The sequence below is a fragment of the Panthera pardus genome, unplaced genomic scaffold (genome assembly GCF_024362965.1).
Source record: "Panthera pardus isolate Hobbes unplaced genomic scaffold, ASM2436296v1 HiC_scaffold_26, whole genome shotgun sequence".
NCBI classification, from domain to species: Eukaryota; Metazoa; Chordata; class Mammalia; order Carnivora; family Felidae; genus Panthera; species Panthera pardus.
Window position 1 is genome coordinate 14,812,893 of NW_026526832.1, and position 16,370 is coordinate 14,829,262.

General features: G+C 35.1%; 1 protein-coding gene across 13 annotated transcripts in view; it reads right to left on the reverse strand.

Annotated features, from left to right (window-relative positions):
* The window catches only part of BIRC6 (baculoviral IAP repeat containing 6), a 222,596-nt gene that overhangs the window by 52,980 nt on the left and 153,246 nt on the right, over positions 1–16,370 (reverse strand). For all 13 annotated transcript variants that reach the window (XR_008418046.1, XM_053891020.1, XM_053891019.1 and 10 more), the window contains 4 exons: positions 15,305–15,605; positions 11,505–11,722; positions 7,217–7,381; positions 6,152–6,320 (listed from right to left, as the gene is read on the reverse strand). Coding sequence is in view for 12 of the 13 variants with exons in the window: in XM_053891020.1 (XP_053746995.1) it covers positions 6,152–6,320; positions 7,217–7,381; positions 11,505–11,722; positions 15,305–15,605 (853 nt within the window). In the remaining variant the exon portion in view is untranslated. The remainder of the gene's footprint in view (positions 1–6,151; positions 6,321–7,216; positions 7,382–11,504; positions 11,723–15,304; positions 15,606–16,370) is intronic.

Genomic DNA, 16,370 nt, shown 5'->3' on the forward strand with positions numbered 1-16,370 from the left:
TGGACACTAACATGATCAAAATCTTGGCATTCTGTACTCTTTTACCAAGAATGAAATGGTAGAGGGGTGCTTGCGTGGCTCATTCAGTTAAGTGTCTGACTTCGGCTCAGGTCATGATCTTGCGGCTCGGGAGTTTGAGCCCTGCGTCGGGCTCTGTGCTGTCAGCTCAGCCTGGAGCCTGCTTCAGATTCTGTGTCTCCCTCTCTCTCTGCCCTTCCTCTGCTTGCATACACTCTCTTTCTCTCAAAAAATAAGCAAACATTAGAAAAAATTAAAAGAAAAAAAAAAGAATGAAATGGTAGACAGGTCCTGAAAGTATCTTGTTTTTGTAGAAAATAGATACACTAAATATAGGCAAGCATTCCAGATTTTATTTTGTACTCCTCAGCTAATTTTCAAGAAAACTAGGGCCATATTATAACAGTTTGGGATTAAAAACCAAATGGCATACAATTCTACTTAGCAGAAGTATCTTAAAATTTTTACCCCTTTCTGACAGACTGTTTATTAAAAGAGTGCAAAGAAATGGCATACACAACTCAAAAGCTTCAAGTAAACTATTACAAAGAAAACTGTAAATAAGGATATAAAGTTAAGTATTATGTGTCATAATGGCTCAATAATTTCTACTTATTTGTTCTCAGGCAAGTTGTATCAACAAAGTAACTTTTTACGAATGATAAAATTGCATACTTTCTATTGATAAACTATTATCTTTTCTCGGTACAACACTAATGTAATATTCAAGCTCTTAAAGAACAATAGGCCCTCCTGAATTTACTGCCCTGAAGACCAGAAAGATGGATGGGGAAAAAAGGAAAGAAAAAAAAAGGAAAGATGGGTACACTTCCAATTGTACATTTACTTTGAATTAACTTTATAGTAATAACTTTGGGTTTTAAAAATATGGTCATATTTAAATTAAGACATTTGCTATAACAAGAAAATTAACTTTATTTTCAACTAGTATACTCATGAGATTAAACTTAAATCCTCACTTTCTGAGAAATATAACAAAAGATAAGACACGATAAGAACCTCAACACATAACTCCAGTGTGAGGAAAATCAGATACTTTAATACAGCTTACACTAATGGGTTTTGTTCCACTATAGGTAGTTATGGAACCAGCAAACCAACGCTGTGAAAATGACAAAATTTTCGTATTAGTATATACCATCACTTAGCTAAGACAAACAGCCAAACTGGTATCTTATAATGTTCCCAAAAGAAAGTCCTATACTTGTTTTCTCATTTCTACCTTCTTCTAACCTATCATGTTTATTCATTTCTCTTTTCCATACTGAAAAATCCACTTATGGCTTTCCTTCAGATTTGAAAATTTTTGAGTTTGGTAATAGCCAGATTACTGCTAAAGAGTTAAACCCGGACAACTGACTAAATGTCTCTGGATTTCATTTTTCTCATTTGTCCTTTCCTAGTCTGTATATTGGCAGGGAATGAACAGGAAAACTCAAGTTTCCCTTTCTGAAATTGTATTTACCTCCATGCTATGAAACCAGCACTAAAATGGTACAGATTTTATAATACTGATAAAGGATTTTTTTTTTTTTTACAGAGAGAGAAAAAAAGAGTATGAGCAGGAGAGGGATGGGGGAGGGGGGAGGAAAAGGGGGGAGGGAGGGAGGGAGACAGAGAGAGAATATGAATCTTAAGCAGGCTTAACGCTCAGTGCAGAGCCTGATGTAGGGCTAAACCCTATGACCCCGGGATCATGACCTGAGCTAAAGTGAAGAGTCAGATGTATAACCAATGGAGCCACCCAGGCATCCCTGATAAAGGCTTTTGTTCCATTACATAAATGGCAAGTAAGTTAACATTCTCAGTGATGTTTTCTGAAAATAGGAGAATGTCATTTCCCAAAATGGTATCAAGATGAGGTGAGGGTGAGGTACCCTAAAGGAACATTCTACATTCATACTTTTTTTTTTTAAACCAAATATTGCTAGCAATGAAACAGGATCTCCATCTAGTGGCCAGTAGGGTAACTGCATGCTTACTGAATAGCATAGTTAACCGTGGCTTGAGGAAAAAAATCCTTGTTTACAAGGCAGCTTTCAAAATAACATGGCTATAACAAATAGAATGTTGACAAAGAAAAGTTAAATTGAACACATTCTTTATACAAGGATTTTCCTATCTACCTAACTACTTTCTCTAACGGTTTTTACCATTCCTATGAAAACTGATACTTGAGTTCAAACATGTAATTCACTTATTTGTTTCAATTACCCACCTTCAGCTCTGGCTTCAAATTTACTGTTTTATAATTTTTCCAGCAACTCTCTTGGTTACATACTAAGCTTACTGAATTAAATTCTTTCAAGAAAAATTTAAAAATACATACACAATACTGTTTTGATACATATAGTTGGCCAACAGAGAGGTATATTACTGGGTTAATCTAATGTACAAAAGCAAGTAAGAACACTAATATATTTCTTTATTTTATTAGCATAAAAAGAACTATTATTTAAGCTTCAAATATACATATCTATTTTAAATAACTGAAACCATCCCATAATATCTGAGAAATCTGATCACCAAACCAAACACTTCAAAAATTTTGCCATTCTTTCACTTATAAACAGGCTTCTACTTTTTGTGCCCCACCCATTTTCAGACCAACAGAGAAAGACCAATATATGAAAAGTGTATAGTAACAAAACTACTATTAGGTTACTAAAAATTCCTCCTGGGGGGAGCCTAGGTGGCTCACTCAGTTAAGCATCTGACTTCAGCTCAGGTAATAATCTCACGATTCATGAGTTTGAGCCCTGCATCAGGCTCTGCACTGCCGGCTCAGAGCCTGGAGCCTGCTTTGGATTCTCTGTCTCCCTCTCCCTCTCCCTCCCCGTGTCTCTCTCCACCCACCCCCCTGCTTGCATACACACGTGTGCGCGTGCTTGCTCGCTCTCTCTCAAAAATAAATAAAACACTAAACATACACATTCATAAGCGTATCCAGTAATTTTTAAATTTTACAAATCAATATAAAAATAACACACTGGATAAATAATACAAAGCCATATTATGCTACAAGTTAAAGTGTTGTTTGAGAATCACTTATTGTAAATATAACAGATGTAATGACTAAACATAATCAGTACCTATCTCTGGAGAATGGGATCAGTGTCTCAGTTACAGAACTGTTAGAAGGTCAGTAACGGAAAAAAGGGTGTCCTTTTCTCCAAGGAATCAGTATGCACTCTTTATGCTGGTAATGATTTTACAACGGACAGTACTCTCTTTTCACCTGTGATGCAAAGATGTTCACAGCTAAAGTGAAGATCAATTATTATGTGCAATTTCTGTTTATCAGTATGGCTAGCATATTGTTATTCACTTAAAATTTTTGGCCAATTTTTAAACTTCCACCAAAATAAAACAGACTTACAGATAACCTGCTACATAACAAGCCTTCTAATATGAGAACTTTAAGGCATTATTAAAAGACACAAGTAGACTCTGGTATTCATAGCACTCTTTAATAGTCATTAAGAAGAAAAGTTCAGAGATTTCAAAGTATCTAACTTATACATTAGGAGTCAGAAAAGAAGGACAAAAACGAGGTTGTAAAGGGGTAAGAAACCACATTCAATACTTAATGGCAGGCCAATGAAAGTATGGCATGAACTGCTGTATGTCTTGTCTTGCTCGCCTATTGTTTCTAAACATGTAACAGAAAGGAAATGTGTACTACTTTACCAGAGTTCTCAAGACAGCCTATTTCATTATGCTTGCTTGTGTTTTTGTATATTATCTGCTAGCGATGCAAGCAAACCATCCCTTGAATATAATGTCTCAAATGAAATTATTAGCACCTCTCCCACAAACACCAACAAATGGCCTGTAGTCTGTAAAAAATGTCAGTATTATGAAAGACAAAGCAAAGCTGGGAACGGTTTTTTACCCTATCCCACCACCCAAACTTGCCAATATTCTTTTTTTTTTTTTAAGTTTATTTATTTATTTTTGAGAGAGCAAGAGTGTGTGAGCAGGGGAGGAGCAGAGAGAGGGAGAGAGAATCCTAAGCAGGGCCCATGCTATCAGCACAGAGCCTAAGTGGCTTGAGCTCATGAGCCGTGAGATCACAACCTGAGCCAAAATTAAGAGTCTGTTGCTTCACTGACTGAGCCACCCAGGCATCCCACCAAAAATAATGTTCTATAGGCAAGTGACAAAACTGGAAATTGGACCAGGTAATCTGTTCAGATTTTAAAATGCTACTTAAAAACTAACATTTTAAGCAAAATTAATGATCATATAAATAACATATTTACTGATATAATACTAAGGTATTTTTTTCCTGAAAATTAATTCATATTTAGAATATTCTAAATGAGCATACTTTTCTCACAATCTAAAGATCAGAATATATCCCAAACGTGACAGTAATTTTCTCTGATCATTTAAAAGGTGTATTACCAAATCATCTGATCTACTTAACTAAGTCACTTTATAGCAATTAATTGATCTTAAAGTATTATTCCAAAATCATTTTTGTTACCACATTCAAATATAAATGTACCAATTCCAGTTATACCAATGGACAAGGTACCAGGTTCGAGCACATAATTCTAAAAGTAGGGCTAAAACAAAATGATTTTATAGGGAAAGAGTAAGTCATAAAGGAAAGGTCAAATTCTGATCTGTCACATTAAACTTCTAAAATAGTTCCAAGATACAGCATCTAAGTCTCCGTAATTGCATATGGTTAACAAAATCACAGTTTATTTATTAACATATATACTTACCAGAAAGTGCACCTTACATGAATACATTACTTTAAACAGTAAAAGTAGATAATACTGGATTTCCTTTTTGACCCTGATCCATAAACATAAAAGCTCAGTATTATACAAAGACTGAATTATAGAACAAGATAAATTTTAAAATGTTTGAGAGGATATACATTTTAAAAGTGAAAGGACTAATTAAATAATATTTTAATAATGTGGAAAGAGATAAAGAAAAACCTTATCCCACTCTACTCAATTTCTCTACACAACCCAATGTTAAATTTCAGTACCAATATCTAAAATAGTTAAGTGTTTATACCTCTAAATATTTTACTTAATCAAAAAAATACACTGTGTACCTGATAACTACTTTTTAAAAAAGACCAATTTAATGTATCAAACATGTCAATGTAAAAGAAAACTCAATCTAAATAATGTATCATCTCAATATTTTTATGAAGTTTAAGGCAGATTAGAGAACTGTGTTTAGAAGCCCAATAATCTCCATAATGGTAGAAAATAGAGGCAGTTACCCCTTTACAAATACAAGTAGCTTTTCCATCTCTAACCGTGCATTAAAAAGATTTATTCCCATCATTTTCCTCACCTGTTCTTCCTTAATAATCTAAGCAGATGTGTAAATGTCTATTTTCATAACAATATGATTAAAGAAAGGCATAGATAAGAAGAACAGATACTAAAAGTTCCTGGTGAAAAGGAAGCGATGTTAATTAACTTGTTTTTCTTGGCACTATCTTTAAACAAAACACATCCTTCTATTATTATTTAGGAAAAGAATACGTTTCTCAGAAGATACTTTCATAACTACTTATGAAATAAACTAGTTTCAATGATCAGCTGCACACTGGCAAAGTAAGTACCCACAGTACTTTTATTAGTGAATTTATGAAATTAGTAGTCTTATTATCAAGTACCTATGGGACTAAAATAATTTATACATGTCTTGAAATTACCATCATCTGAAATTTTATAGTGTTTGAGAAAAACATTAAAATTATTAAAATGCATAGAAGTTCAACCATATTTATATATAATATATAATATTTAGCTCAGAATATTATCAAAAAGCTACTAGCCTTTGCCCATTATTTTCAGTTATACATTATTTGTAAAAAAGTACATTCACAGGTTAAAACAAAGAGACAATGAAAACTTTGATTTTGTGTTTCAGGACAGATGACAACACAGGTAACCCAATTAGAATCCCCAAAAAACAACTAAGTGTTTCCACAATAATTTTTAAGAAATAAATCCGTTAATCTCATGCCTACAGATACTGGGGAAGGATAATACCAAATACTCCAACGGAACCTCATTATTTTAATAGATAATAAAGTAAACAAAGGACTAATGACAATGTGACTTACCCGAATCATTTCGTAGATAAGATGACATAGCTGGGATGAGACAAGACTGACTGAGAAGCTCCAGAAGTACAGAAGGAAGGGCGTTACTGTTCTGTACTCTACTCTCATGAGATGACTGAGCTTCCCCATTTACTGCTCCACTCACGGGATTTATGTAACTTGCAAGAACCTAAAAATAAAAATTAGAGGGTTTAAATTGGATTTTAGCTTCACATACTTTAAAAGCCCGCATTTTGTTAGATATTCAGTCTAAGTACCAAGAGTTTATATTTTCAAGTCAGTCAACGTCTTTGTTTCAAAAACAAGACTTGTTTCCCTCAGATTTTTCAAAAGAGAAGGGTGTGTTCTGCACAATGTTACACTGTATATAGCTAGACATACAGAAAAAAATCCACCTAACAAGACAAACTTAAAAAAATTAGCAACAATTCTTGTATTATTTATATTACTGAATAGATTCACTGTACAGTTTGACAGTGATCTTAGAATTTCGTACTAGAATGAGCCTGTCATTCTAGAATTATAGAAAATAATGCTCAAAAACTTGGCCCATTTTAGTCAATTAGTTGATGCAGGGACTAAAGCTATTATTTAAGCACCTGCCCTTCCCATTGGTGCTGTGGGACTTTCCATACTAGTGCAACTTGCCTGATTCTAGAAGAGTCCTAAAACAATGTGAGGAACGAATAAAAGAATAAATAAATAAATAAACAAACATTTAAATATATATATTTAAAAAAGAGAGTCCAGATACAGCATTTTAGAAGAGAAGATGACTGGAAGAAGGTAGAAATGGTATATTTTCCAGTTATTGGATAATTTCGTCCTTGTCACTTTCCTCTCAGTGAAAAAGCTAATTGAGATGGAAGAAATTTAGAGTTACAAGGAGGGAAGAACAAATAATCTTTGTCCAGGGGTATTTAAATGTACTAAGAGCAAGGAGCATAATATATTTTATAACAGTAGCTGAGGATGAGTTGGATAGTCATCAATACTTAAAAATCAACACAAATATAAAAAAAAATTTAACTATTATCACCGACAATATCAACTTTGTAAATATACCTGCAGAAGACAGGTAACATGTTCCTCTTCCAGCCTCTGTTTAGTTAAGGCTTGTTCCACATCCCATCCAGAAGCCGTAGAACCTGTTCCAAAGCCAGTCCCTTTTGCCCAATACAGCTGTTGTTCTTCTGTTGATGTAGGGTTATGAGAGCTCGATACCTGTGGCTTGTAACAAAAAATGAAAATTTCTTACTATTTGATTTTATTTATCCTCACAAATATTTATAAGTATCAACATAAATAATTTAGCTGCTATAAGAGAACAGCTGAAGTCTCCTCAAAAAAGTAAACAAAGGATTAATTATGTGACCCAGCACTTTCATTCCTAGGTATATAACCAAAGAAATAAAAACTGACACTCAAACAAATACAGGTCCATGAGTTTTCATAGCAAGACTATTCATGATAGCCAAAAAGCCAAAACAGCACAAATGCCCACCATGAATGCATAAACAACTGTGATATATACATACATTAAAATTATTCAGCCATAAGAAGTAATGAAGTACTGATATATGCTACTTTGTAAATGAACGTCAAAAACATGCTATGTCAAAGATGACAGACACAAAAGGTAACATACCGTACACTTTTATTCATATGAAATACCCAGAGTAGGTAAATACAGAGAGATGGAACACATGGCAGCTGCCAGGGGTTAAGGGAAGGGGGAAAATGCTTATACTTAAGAATACATAAATACAGGGGCACCTGCGTGATTCAGTCAGTTAAGCGTCCGACTTTGGCTCAGGTCACAATCTCATGGTTTGTGAGTTTGAGCCCCGCATCGGGCTCTGTGCTGACAGCTCAGAGCCTGGAATTTGCTTTGGATTCTGTGTCTCCTTCCCTCTCTGACCCTCCCCTGGTTGTGCATTAATATTTAATAAATATTAAAAAAATCTTTTAAACAAAAACATATAAAAAATTTAAAATATCAGTAAAAGAGGGGGTAAAGACTTAGAGTCAATGACAAAATTAGATAGAGAAAACAGTGAAAGGAATAGGTACATGAGCCAGCTCCCTTAGGATGAATCTAGTTAAAGCATATCTTTAATTCTTTAACTGTGTCATATGTCTTTAATCGCAGTAAGATTCCTCATACTTCTAGAAGGAACAATTTTCAATTTCTTTCTTACTGAGAATGTGATGTGTAGAAAAAATCTTTTGGGAATAGGGGACATACTAAAAAAGTGAATGGTAGAGAGAGAAAAAATGACTTAGAACCACTGGTTTTATTAACATAACCTCAAACTCTGTAAAGGTCAATTCTTCATTATTATTTTTGTGCAATGTAAAATTAATTATATAACAAGAATCCTCTTTTTAAAGAATTTTCATTAAATATAATACACGATATACCCTCAAAACATTTGCAAGTATTGGTTTCAAGGGTAATTTAAAAATAATACCAATGCTTTACATTTCTTTTAATGAGGATATTCTAAAGAAGAATATTATATACAATGATACTTTCCAAAAACAGATCTGTAAAATAGTTTTATGGATCTATGACTGCAAATGTCATCTTTCATGTTTTATAAGATGAACTTAAAATAAATCACAATTTCACCACCATATAAAAGTACCTGTAGAATTAACATTATTGATAAACATTTATTTTTTAAAATTTGTAATATAAATAATAACATATGCATGAAAAAAAAAAAAAAGTCAAGCTTAATGAACTCCAAAAACTTATTTAACCAGGCGGGCCAAGAATTACATCACTGCACATAAGAAATTGCCCCTATTCTATCTCCTATTTGTGAAACCTTCAATTCCTCCACAAAGTTAATTAAAATCCCAATTTTTATACTCAATGCTTCCTTACCCTTCTTTATAATTTTACCACCTAAGCATGAAACTGTAGTCACTAAAGTTTCATTTTGTCTAATTATAAATGGAGTGATGCCGTATAAATTCCACTTTGTGTGGCACTTCAGTTGCGCTTGTGAAATTCATCACTGCTGTTACGTGTAGTTGGCTGCAGCTGTTTACTTTCATCACCTAATAGTATCCCATTATATAGTAGACTACAATTTGCTTATCTTTTACTGTCTCCACATTATTGTATCCATTCCAGTCATTTGTACTTTTCTGATAAAGAAACAGATCACCTTTCTCCATTTATTGGATATTTAGATACCCCCTCTTATGAAGTGCTCATTCTAGTCTTTCCTCTATTTTCCCATGAGGTTTTCTGCCTTTTCCTTTTGTGATTCTTGAAGCTCTCCCAAATATTCTGAATACAATTTCTTTATCAGATACACCCAAATATACTCTCCCATTCTATGACTTCTGTTTTCACTATCTTAATAGTGTTTCTGATGAAAAATAGTTCTTAATTTTAACATAATTGCTTTTTTCCAATGTTTTTCCCCTTATGGATTAGTGCTTTTTAAAAATTGTTTTTAAGAAATCTTAAAAAAAATTTTTTTTTTTTTAACATTTATTTATTTTTGAGAGACAGGGAGAGGCAGAGTATGAGCAAGGGAGGGGCAGAGAGAGAGAGGGAGACACAGAATTCGAAGCAGGCTGCAGGCTGCGAGATGTCAGCACAGAGCCGGACGCCGGGCCTGAACTCACAAACCGCAAGATCATGACCTGAGCCAAAGTCGGATGCTCAACCGACTGAGCCACCCAGGCACCCCAGAAATCTTTGTGTACTCTAAGATCATAAAGGTATGAGCATATTTTTTCCATAAAAGGGTACTATTATATTTTGTACGTGTTACACACATTTATATCTATCATCCAGTTATAATTAATTTTTGCATATAGAGTTCATTAGGGTTTAAAGTTTCATTTTTGTTCCACAAGAATATTTAACTGACCCCACCATCATTTATTGATAAGATCGTATTTACCCCATCATGTTGTGCAGTTACTATTTTCATTTCAGGTAATCCTACATACAGGGATTTAAGTCTATTGTTTGCTGGGCTTCTATCTATCCTTGTACTAATACCACAGACTAATAACAAATTTTGATACATGATAGCATAAGCCTAATAAATACGTTCTTCTTTGAAACTGCCTTGGCTATTTTTGAGCCTCTGCCTTTCCCCCCAAAATGTTAGAATTGGCTTGTCAGATTCCTCCAAATTAAATCTGGAATGCCATCAAACACAAAGATCAATTTGATAAGAAATAATACTGGGGCACAGTCAGTTATGCATCCGACTCTGGATCTCACTCAGGTCATGATCTCACAGTTCATGAGTTCTAGCCCCGCATCGGGCTCTGCACTGGTGGCACAGAGCCTGCTTGGGATTTTGTCTCTCCTTCTCTCTGTCCCTCCCCTGCTTGCACTCTCTCTCAAAAAAAAAAAAAAAAAAAAAAAAAAAAAAGTATCATTGAACTGTTATATTTTTTGTGCCCATGGAAATAAACAGGGGCACAGACCTCATTTTATTAAAGTCTAGTGTTTCTTTTAAAAAGTTCACGTATTTGGGTCCCCTGGGCGGCTCACTAGGTTAAGCATCCGACTTCAGGTCACGATCTCACCGTCCGTGGGTTCGAGCCCCGCGTCAGGCTCTATACTGACAGCTCAGAGCCTGGAGCCTGTTTCAGATTCTGTGTCTCCCTCTCTCTGACCCTCCCCCATTCATGCTCTGTCTCTCTCTGTCTCAAAAATAAATAAACGTTAAAAAAAAAAAAATTTAAAAAGTTCATGTATGAGTGTAAATGTCTTGCACATATTTTTTCAGATTCATTCACAGATACTTTCTCTTTTTGATGCTATTCTAAAAAATAGATTGAAAAAGCGTATCATATGCTTCTTGCTGGTATACAAAAGTAACTTATTTTTAAATACTGAACCTGGATACTGTATCCTAATTAAATTTACTTATAGCATTAATTATTTTAGAATTTTCTAAAAACATAATCAAATCATCTTGAAATAATCAGGTGGTTTTCTTTCTTCTTTCTTTTTCTCTTGTTTTACTCTTTAGCTAGAGGCACCAATTCAATAGTATGATTCTAAAGTTTGAGAAGGAAAAGGAAAAGAGATCACAGTATAAATTCAGCATATGCTGGTAAACGGGAAAGCTTCCTTAAGCTTTAAAATCTTTGTTTTTTAAGCAGATAGGTTAACCTATGGTTCCTCAAAGCACCCAATAAAGAAGAAAACACTTAGTTCATAGTTTCTCTTTCAAATATTGTTTAGGAACCAAAAAAGATGTACATGAGTCTCTGAAATATTATTTCAGAAAAAAACCCTATTCTGTACTCGATGAATTTAACTTAACTTTCTCACAATCCAGGTAAGTAAAACTCAACCTACCTCTGCTTGATTGAGACTAGAGTTTGGAACTCGCGGGGCATGGTGGCTCAGGGCAGAGAGGCAGACAAGGATGAGGTGTAGTGCTCCAATTTCCAATGCCATCCGCCTCAGAAGCACACCATCATCAGTGGTCAAGGGTGTGGTGCTAAACAAGCTACGAAGGACATGGAAAGGAAGAGTTGGAAGCACATTGGCTGATGGAGATTGCAGAATATGACCTATATTAAAAAAAGAGAACTCGAAATTAAAAATATTTAAGAACACAATAAGGAACAATATTCAGGGTCACAAATTAATAGTGACAATGTAACAGAAAATTATGTCATTAAATTTATTAAAAAGCAATCCAAAGACCACAGAGTATCTTAAAATTTAGTGTCTAGAAAAACTCTTGAAGACATCATGAATGTAAACAAATAAAAGCTGAAATATATTCATAGAATAATTAATCATTATTGACTATGTCAAGACTATTATAAGTCAGAACTAAAACCTAACAACTAAAATAGAAGCATTAGAAGTTCCTTACAACAGTATAAAAGTAACCCGATTGCCCTGGGAGTAGTTTTAACCATGAATAGATAATGAAAGAGCAAAACTATTTTATTTGGTGTGTACATAATATAGTTTTCTACTATGTCTAGCTAGAATGTTAAATGCAAAAAAAAAAAAAAAAGAAAAAAGAAAACAAAAACCACATATGAATGGTGGAAGAGAACCACTTCAGAAATGGGTATCAAAATTATACTTTTTAAAAAGTATGTATGTATGTTCACGAAAAAACAAGTCTGAAATGGCGTAAAGGTAATTTTCTGCTTAGGGTTACACCTACCATGTTGTAATGGACTACCCAAATACAAAGGTTCTTACCTCTCTATCTACTTAAATTAAAAAATCAGATCAAATAGAGGCACCTGGGTGACTCAGTCACTTAAGCATCTGACTTCAGCTCAGGTCAGGATCTCACGGTGTTGTGAGTTTGAGCCCCCCATCAGGCTTGGTCCTGTCAGCATAGAGCCCACTTCGGATCCTCTGTCCCCCTCTCTGCCCCTCCCCTACTCGTCCGTAGGTGCGCATGTACGCGTGACCTCTCTCTCAAAGAAATAAACATTAAAAAAAAAATCAGTTCAAATAATTAAAAATTCCTGATCTACTGAAATAGGTATATACAATTTATATATGAAACTAAACAGGTAGGACTATACAGTATGTAGAAGCTGTAATTTGTTATTACAAAAATATTTAAAACAATATCACCATTTTCAAAGATTTATTTATTCATTCACTCATTCATTCATTCATTCATTTATTTATTTAGACAGAATGGGGGGAGACGGAGAGAGAAGATCCCAAGCAGGATCTGCACTGTCAGCACAGAGCCTGACACAGAGCTTGAACCCATAGGCTGTGAGATCATGACCTGAGCCAAAATCAAGAGTCAGACACTTCACGAACTAAGCCACACAGATGCCCCAATAATATCACCATTTTTGAAGAATTCCATCAAATATGAAAATACATAGAGAAGTAGGTGCTTTATTTGGTAAAGTACGTACTTTTAATATTCAATAGTTTGAAATTCATACGTTTTTATTAAATATACTTTGTGGTGAGGATTTAATATTCTAAGTGGTATGTAACAGAATTCACCTCCAATCAAAACCATATGATTTTATTTTATTTTTTTAAATTTTTTCAATATATGAAATTGTCAAATTGGTTTCTATACAACACCCAGTGCTCATCCCAAAAGGTGCCCTCCTCAATACCCATCATCCACCCTCCCCACCCTCCCACCCCCCATCAACCCTTAGTTTGTTCTCAGTTTTTAAGAGTCTCTTATGCTTTGGCTCTCTCCCACTCTAACCTCTTTTTTTTTTCCTTCCCCTCCCCCATGGGTTTCTGTTAAGTTTCTCAGGATCCACATAAGAGTGAAACCATATGGTATCTGTCTTTCTCTGTATGGCTTATTTCACTTAGCATCACACTCTCCAGTTCCATCCACGTTGCTACAAAGGGCCATATTTCATTCTTTCTCATTGCCACGTAGTACTCCATTGTGTATATAAACCACAATTTCTTTATCCACTCATCAGTTGATGGACATTTAGGCTCTTTCCATAATTGGGCTACTGTTGAGAGTGCTGTTATAAACATTGGGGTACAAGTGCCCCTATGCATCAGTACTCCTGTATCCCTTGGGTAAATTCCTAGCAGTGCTATTGCTGGGTCATAGGGTAGGTCTATTTTTAATTTTCTGAGGAACCTCCACACTGTTTTCCAGAGTGGCTGCACCAGTTTGCACTCCCACCAACAGTGCAAGAGGGTTCCCGTTTCTCCACACCCTCTCCAGCATCTATAGTCTCCTGATTTGTTCATTTTGGCCACTCTGCAAAACCATATGATTTTAAAATAAAGAACAATTAGGGGCGCCTGGGTGGCTCAGTCGGTTAAGCAGCTGACTTCGCCTCAGGTCATGATCTCACAGTTCATGAGTTCCAGCCATGCTCCGGCTCTGTGCTGACAGCTCAGAGCCTGGAGCCTGCTTCAGATTCCTCTCTCCCTCTCTGCCCGTCCCCTACTTGCACTCTGTCTGTCTCTCAAAAACAATACATCAAAAAAAAGTTTTTAAATAAAGAACAATTATTAATTTCCAAGTGGAATGGTCATTAACTGAAGAATCACAGGTAAACCAATAGAAAATCTACTTGTTAGGCTATCCTACATTATGACTTTCCTTTAATGTTTCCTTATATTAAATAAAACTGTCGGCCCAATGGAAACAATCACCATAGCTTTCTATTATTATTTTGTAATATTATATTACAAGATAATTGTCATGTAATGTTATTTTCCACATTCTTTTCACTTTAGTCTAAATATTGCTTCCAGATTCACTTTCTTAAAAAAGATCATCATATCATAACTTGGTTCATATATTTTAATAAATCTTCATTACTATTTAGAATAAAATCTGAAGTTTAAAAAAATTTTTTTTTAATGTTTATTTGAGACAGAGAGAGAGAGAGAGAGAGAGAGAAACTGTGAGTGGGCAAGGGGCAGAGAGGGAGGTACAAAATCCAAAGCAGGCTCCCAGCTCTGAGCTGTCAGAACAGAGCCTGATGCAGGGCTTGAATCCATTAACTCCAAGATCATGATCTGAGCTGAAGTAGGACGCTTAACCAACTGAGCCACCCAGGCGCCCTAAAACCTGAAGTTCTTACTAAGACTTTCCATGATCTATTATCAATAATAATAGCTTTTAAAATGAGCACTCAGTGTTGTTTCTTATGTAAATTTTCATCAGCCAACTTATCCTCTCTCATATGATCTGGGCACACAAACACTGCTCAAATCATCTTTCTAGCTCATTTCAGCCTAAATAGATGCTATCCTTCAACACCCTACTAAAAACTAACATACCACTTTTTCACATAGCTGGGTAGTAAGGAAACAGTCTCATAACTGTGAGCCTTCACAAGACTGTGCTTGCAAGGCATTTGTAACTTAAGTCTACACTTACATATACTGCTTGTTGCTATTACTGGAAAACAGGAGAACATTAGCTATGTGAGGGCAGGGTCTAAATATCTGCTTCATCTTTAAATGCCTCCAATGATGCCCAGCAGTTTGTAAACAGTGAATACGTTTTGAATGAATAAAGAAATGAAAATAAAGATTCTTTAGGACTTACTATGTGTATCATTAGAATGAAACTACCGACAATAAATCTAGTAGCAGGCACTGATCTGAGTAACTTTTATGCACTCTAGAATTCATTAATAATTCTAAACACTTACTTCCTTCTCCATCATCTGTCACTCCCAATACCAGTCGAAGAAGGCACTGGGCATGTTTTCTCTCTTTCAGTAGCACTTCAGCATAGCCCGGAAGACGAAGAAATAATCCAAAAGCGGCCAAAGAATGGGCAGGTATGGGAGACATGGTCTGTACTGCTGACTTGATAGGTGGAGGTTCAGCTGCAATGGTTTCTGGTGCTTCATAAACTAATTCCCCTGATTGTTCAATGGTCACCCATTCGAACTGATCGCTATCTTTTGGCTTTTCCTGAGTGGTAGAAGTTACAACTGGAGCACTTACCTAAAGAAAAAGAAATTTTTTGTCTGGCCATATGTGTGTTTCAACATCAGGTTCAAATTAAAGACCTGACTTTAAATGACCTCTATAAAATACAGAAATAAAATATAGGAATAAAAGGATCAATAATGGGGCCTCTTTTTACAAAGTTTCCAAAAATCAGGAATTAAACGATGTCATGAGTATGGTGGGATCTGCCAAATATCTTTACTTTAAAGTTAGATACATATATACATACATTTGTTTATAAATAAAGTTACCATTTTATCTTTTGTAATTAGTCAAAAGAGTATGTAGACAGAGTCTTTGAGGCTATATAAATATCTTGTTTCTTTCTCACCAAACTTTGAACAATCAGCATTTTTAAATTCTTGCCTGAAATAATAATTACTACAGTGGTTGCTAAATGGTGGCTTTCTATCATTCCTTCTACATTTATTAGTCAGCCAGAACTGTGAGTAAAAACGTTCCCATCTTCTCCACCTATTTACTCATTCATTTGTTAATCTACCTGAGAATGGAACTAGGGTCTTTGCAGATGCAATCAAATTAAGATGACATCATACTGGATCAGAGTGGACCCTAAATCAATGGCAAGTGTCCTTATGAGGAGAGGGAGACACAGAGACACCAGATAGACACAAGAAAGATGGCCAAGTGAAAATGTAGGCAGAAATTGGAGTAATGCAGCCACAAGCCAACAAATCCCAAGGGCCAGCAAGCAGCAGAGCCTAAGAAGAGACAAGGATGGTTCTTCCCCAGAGCCTG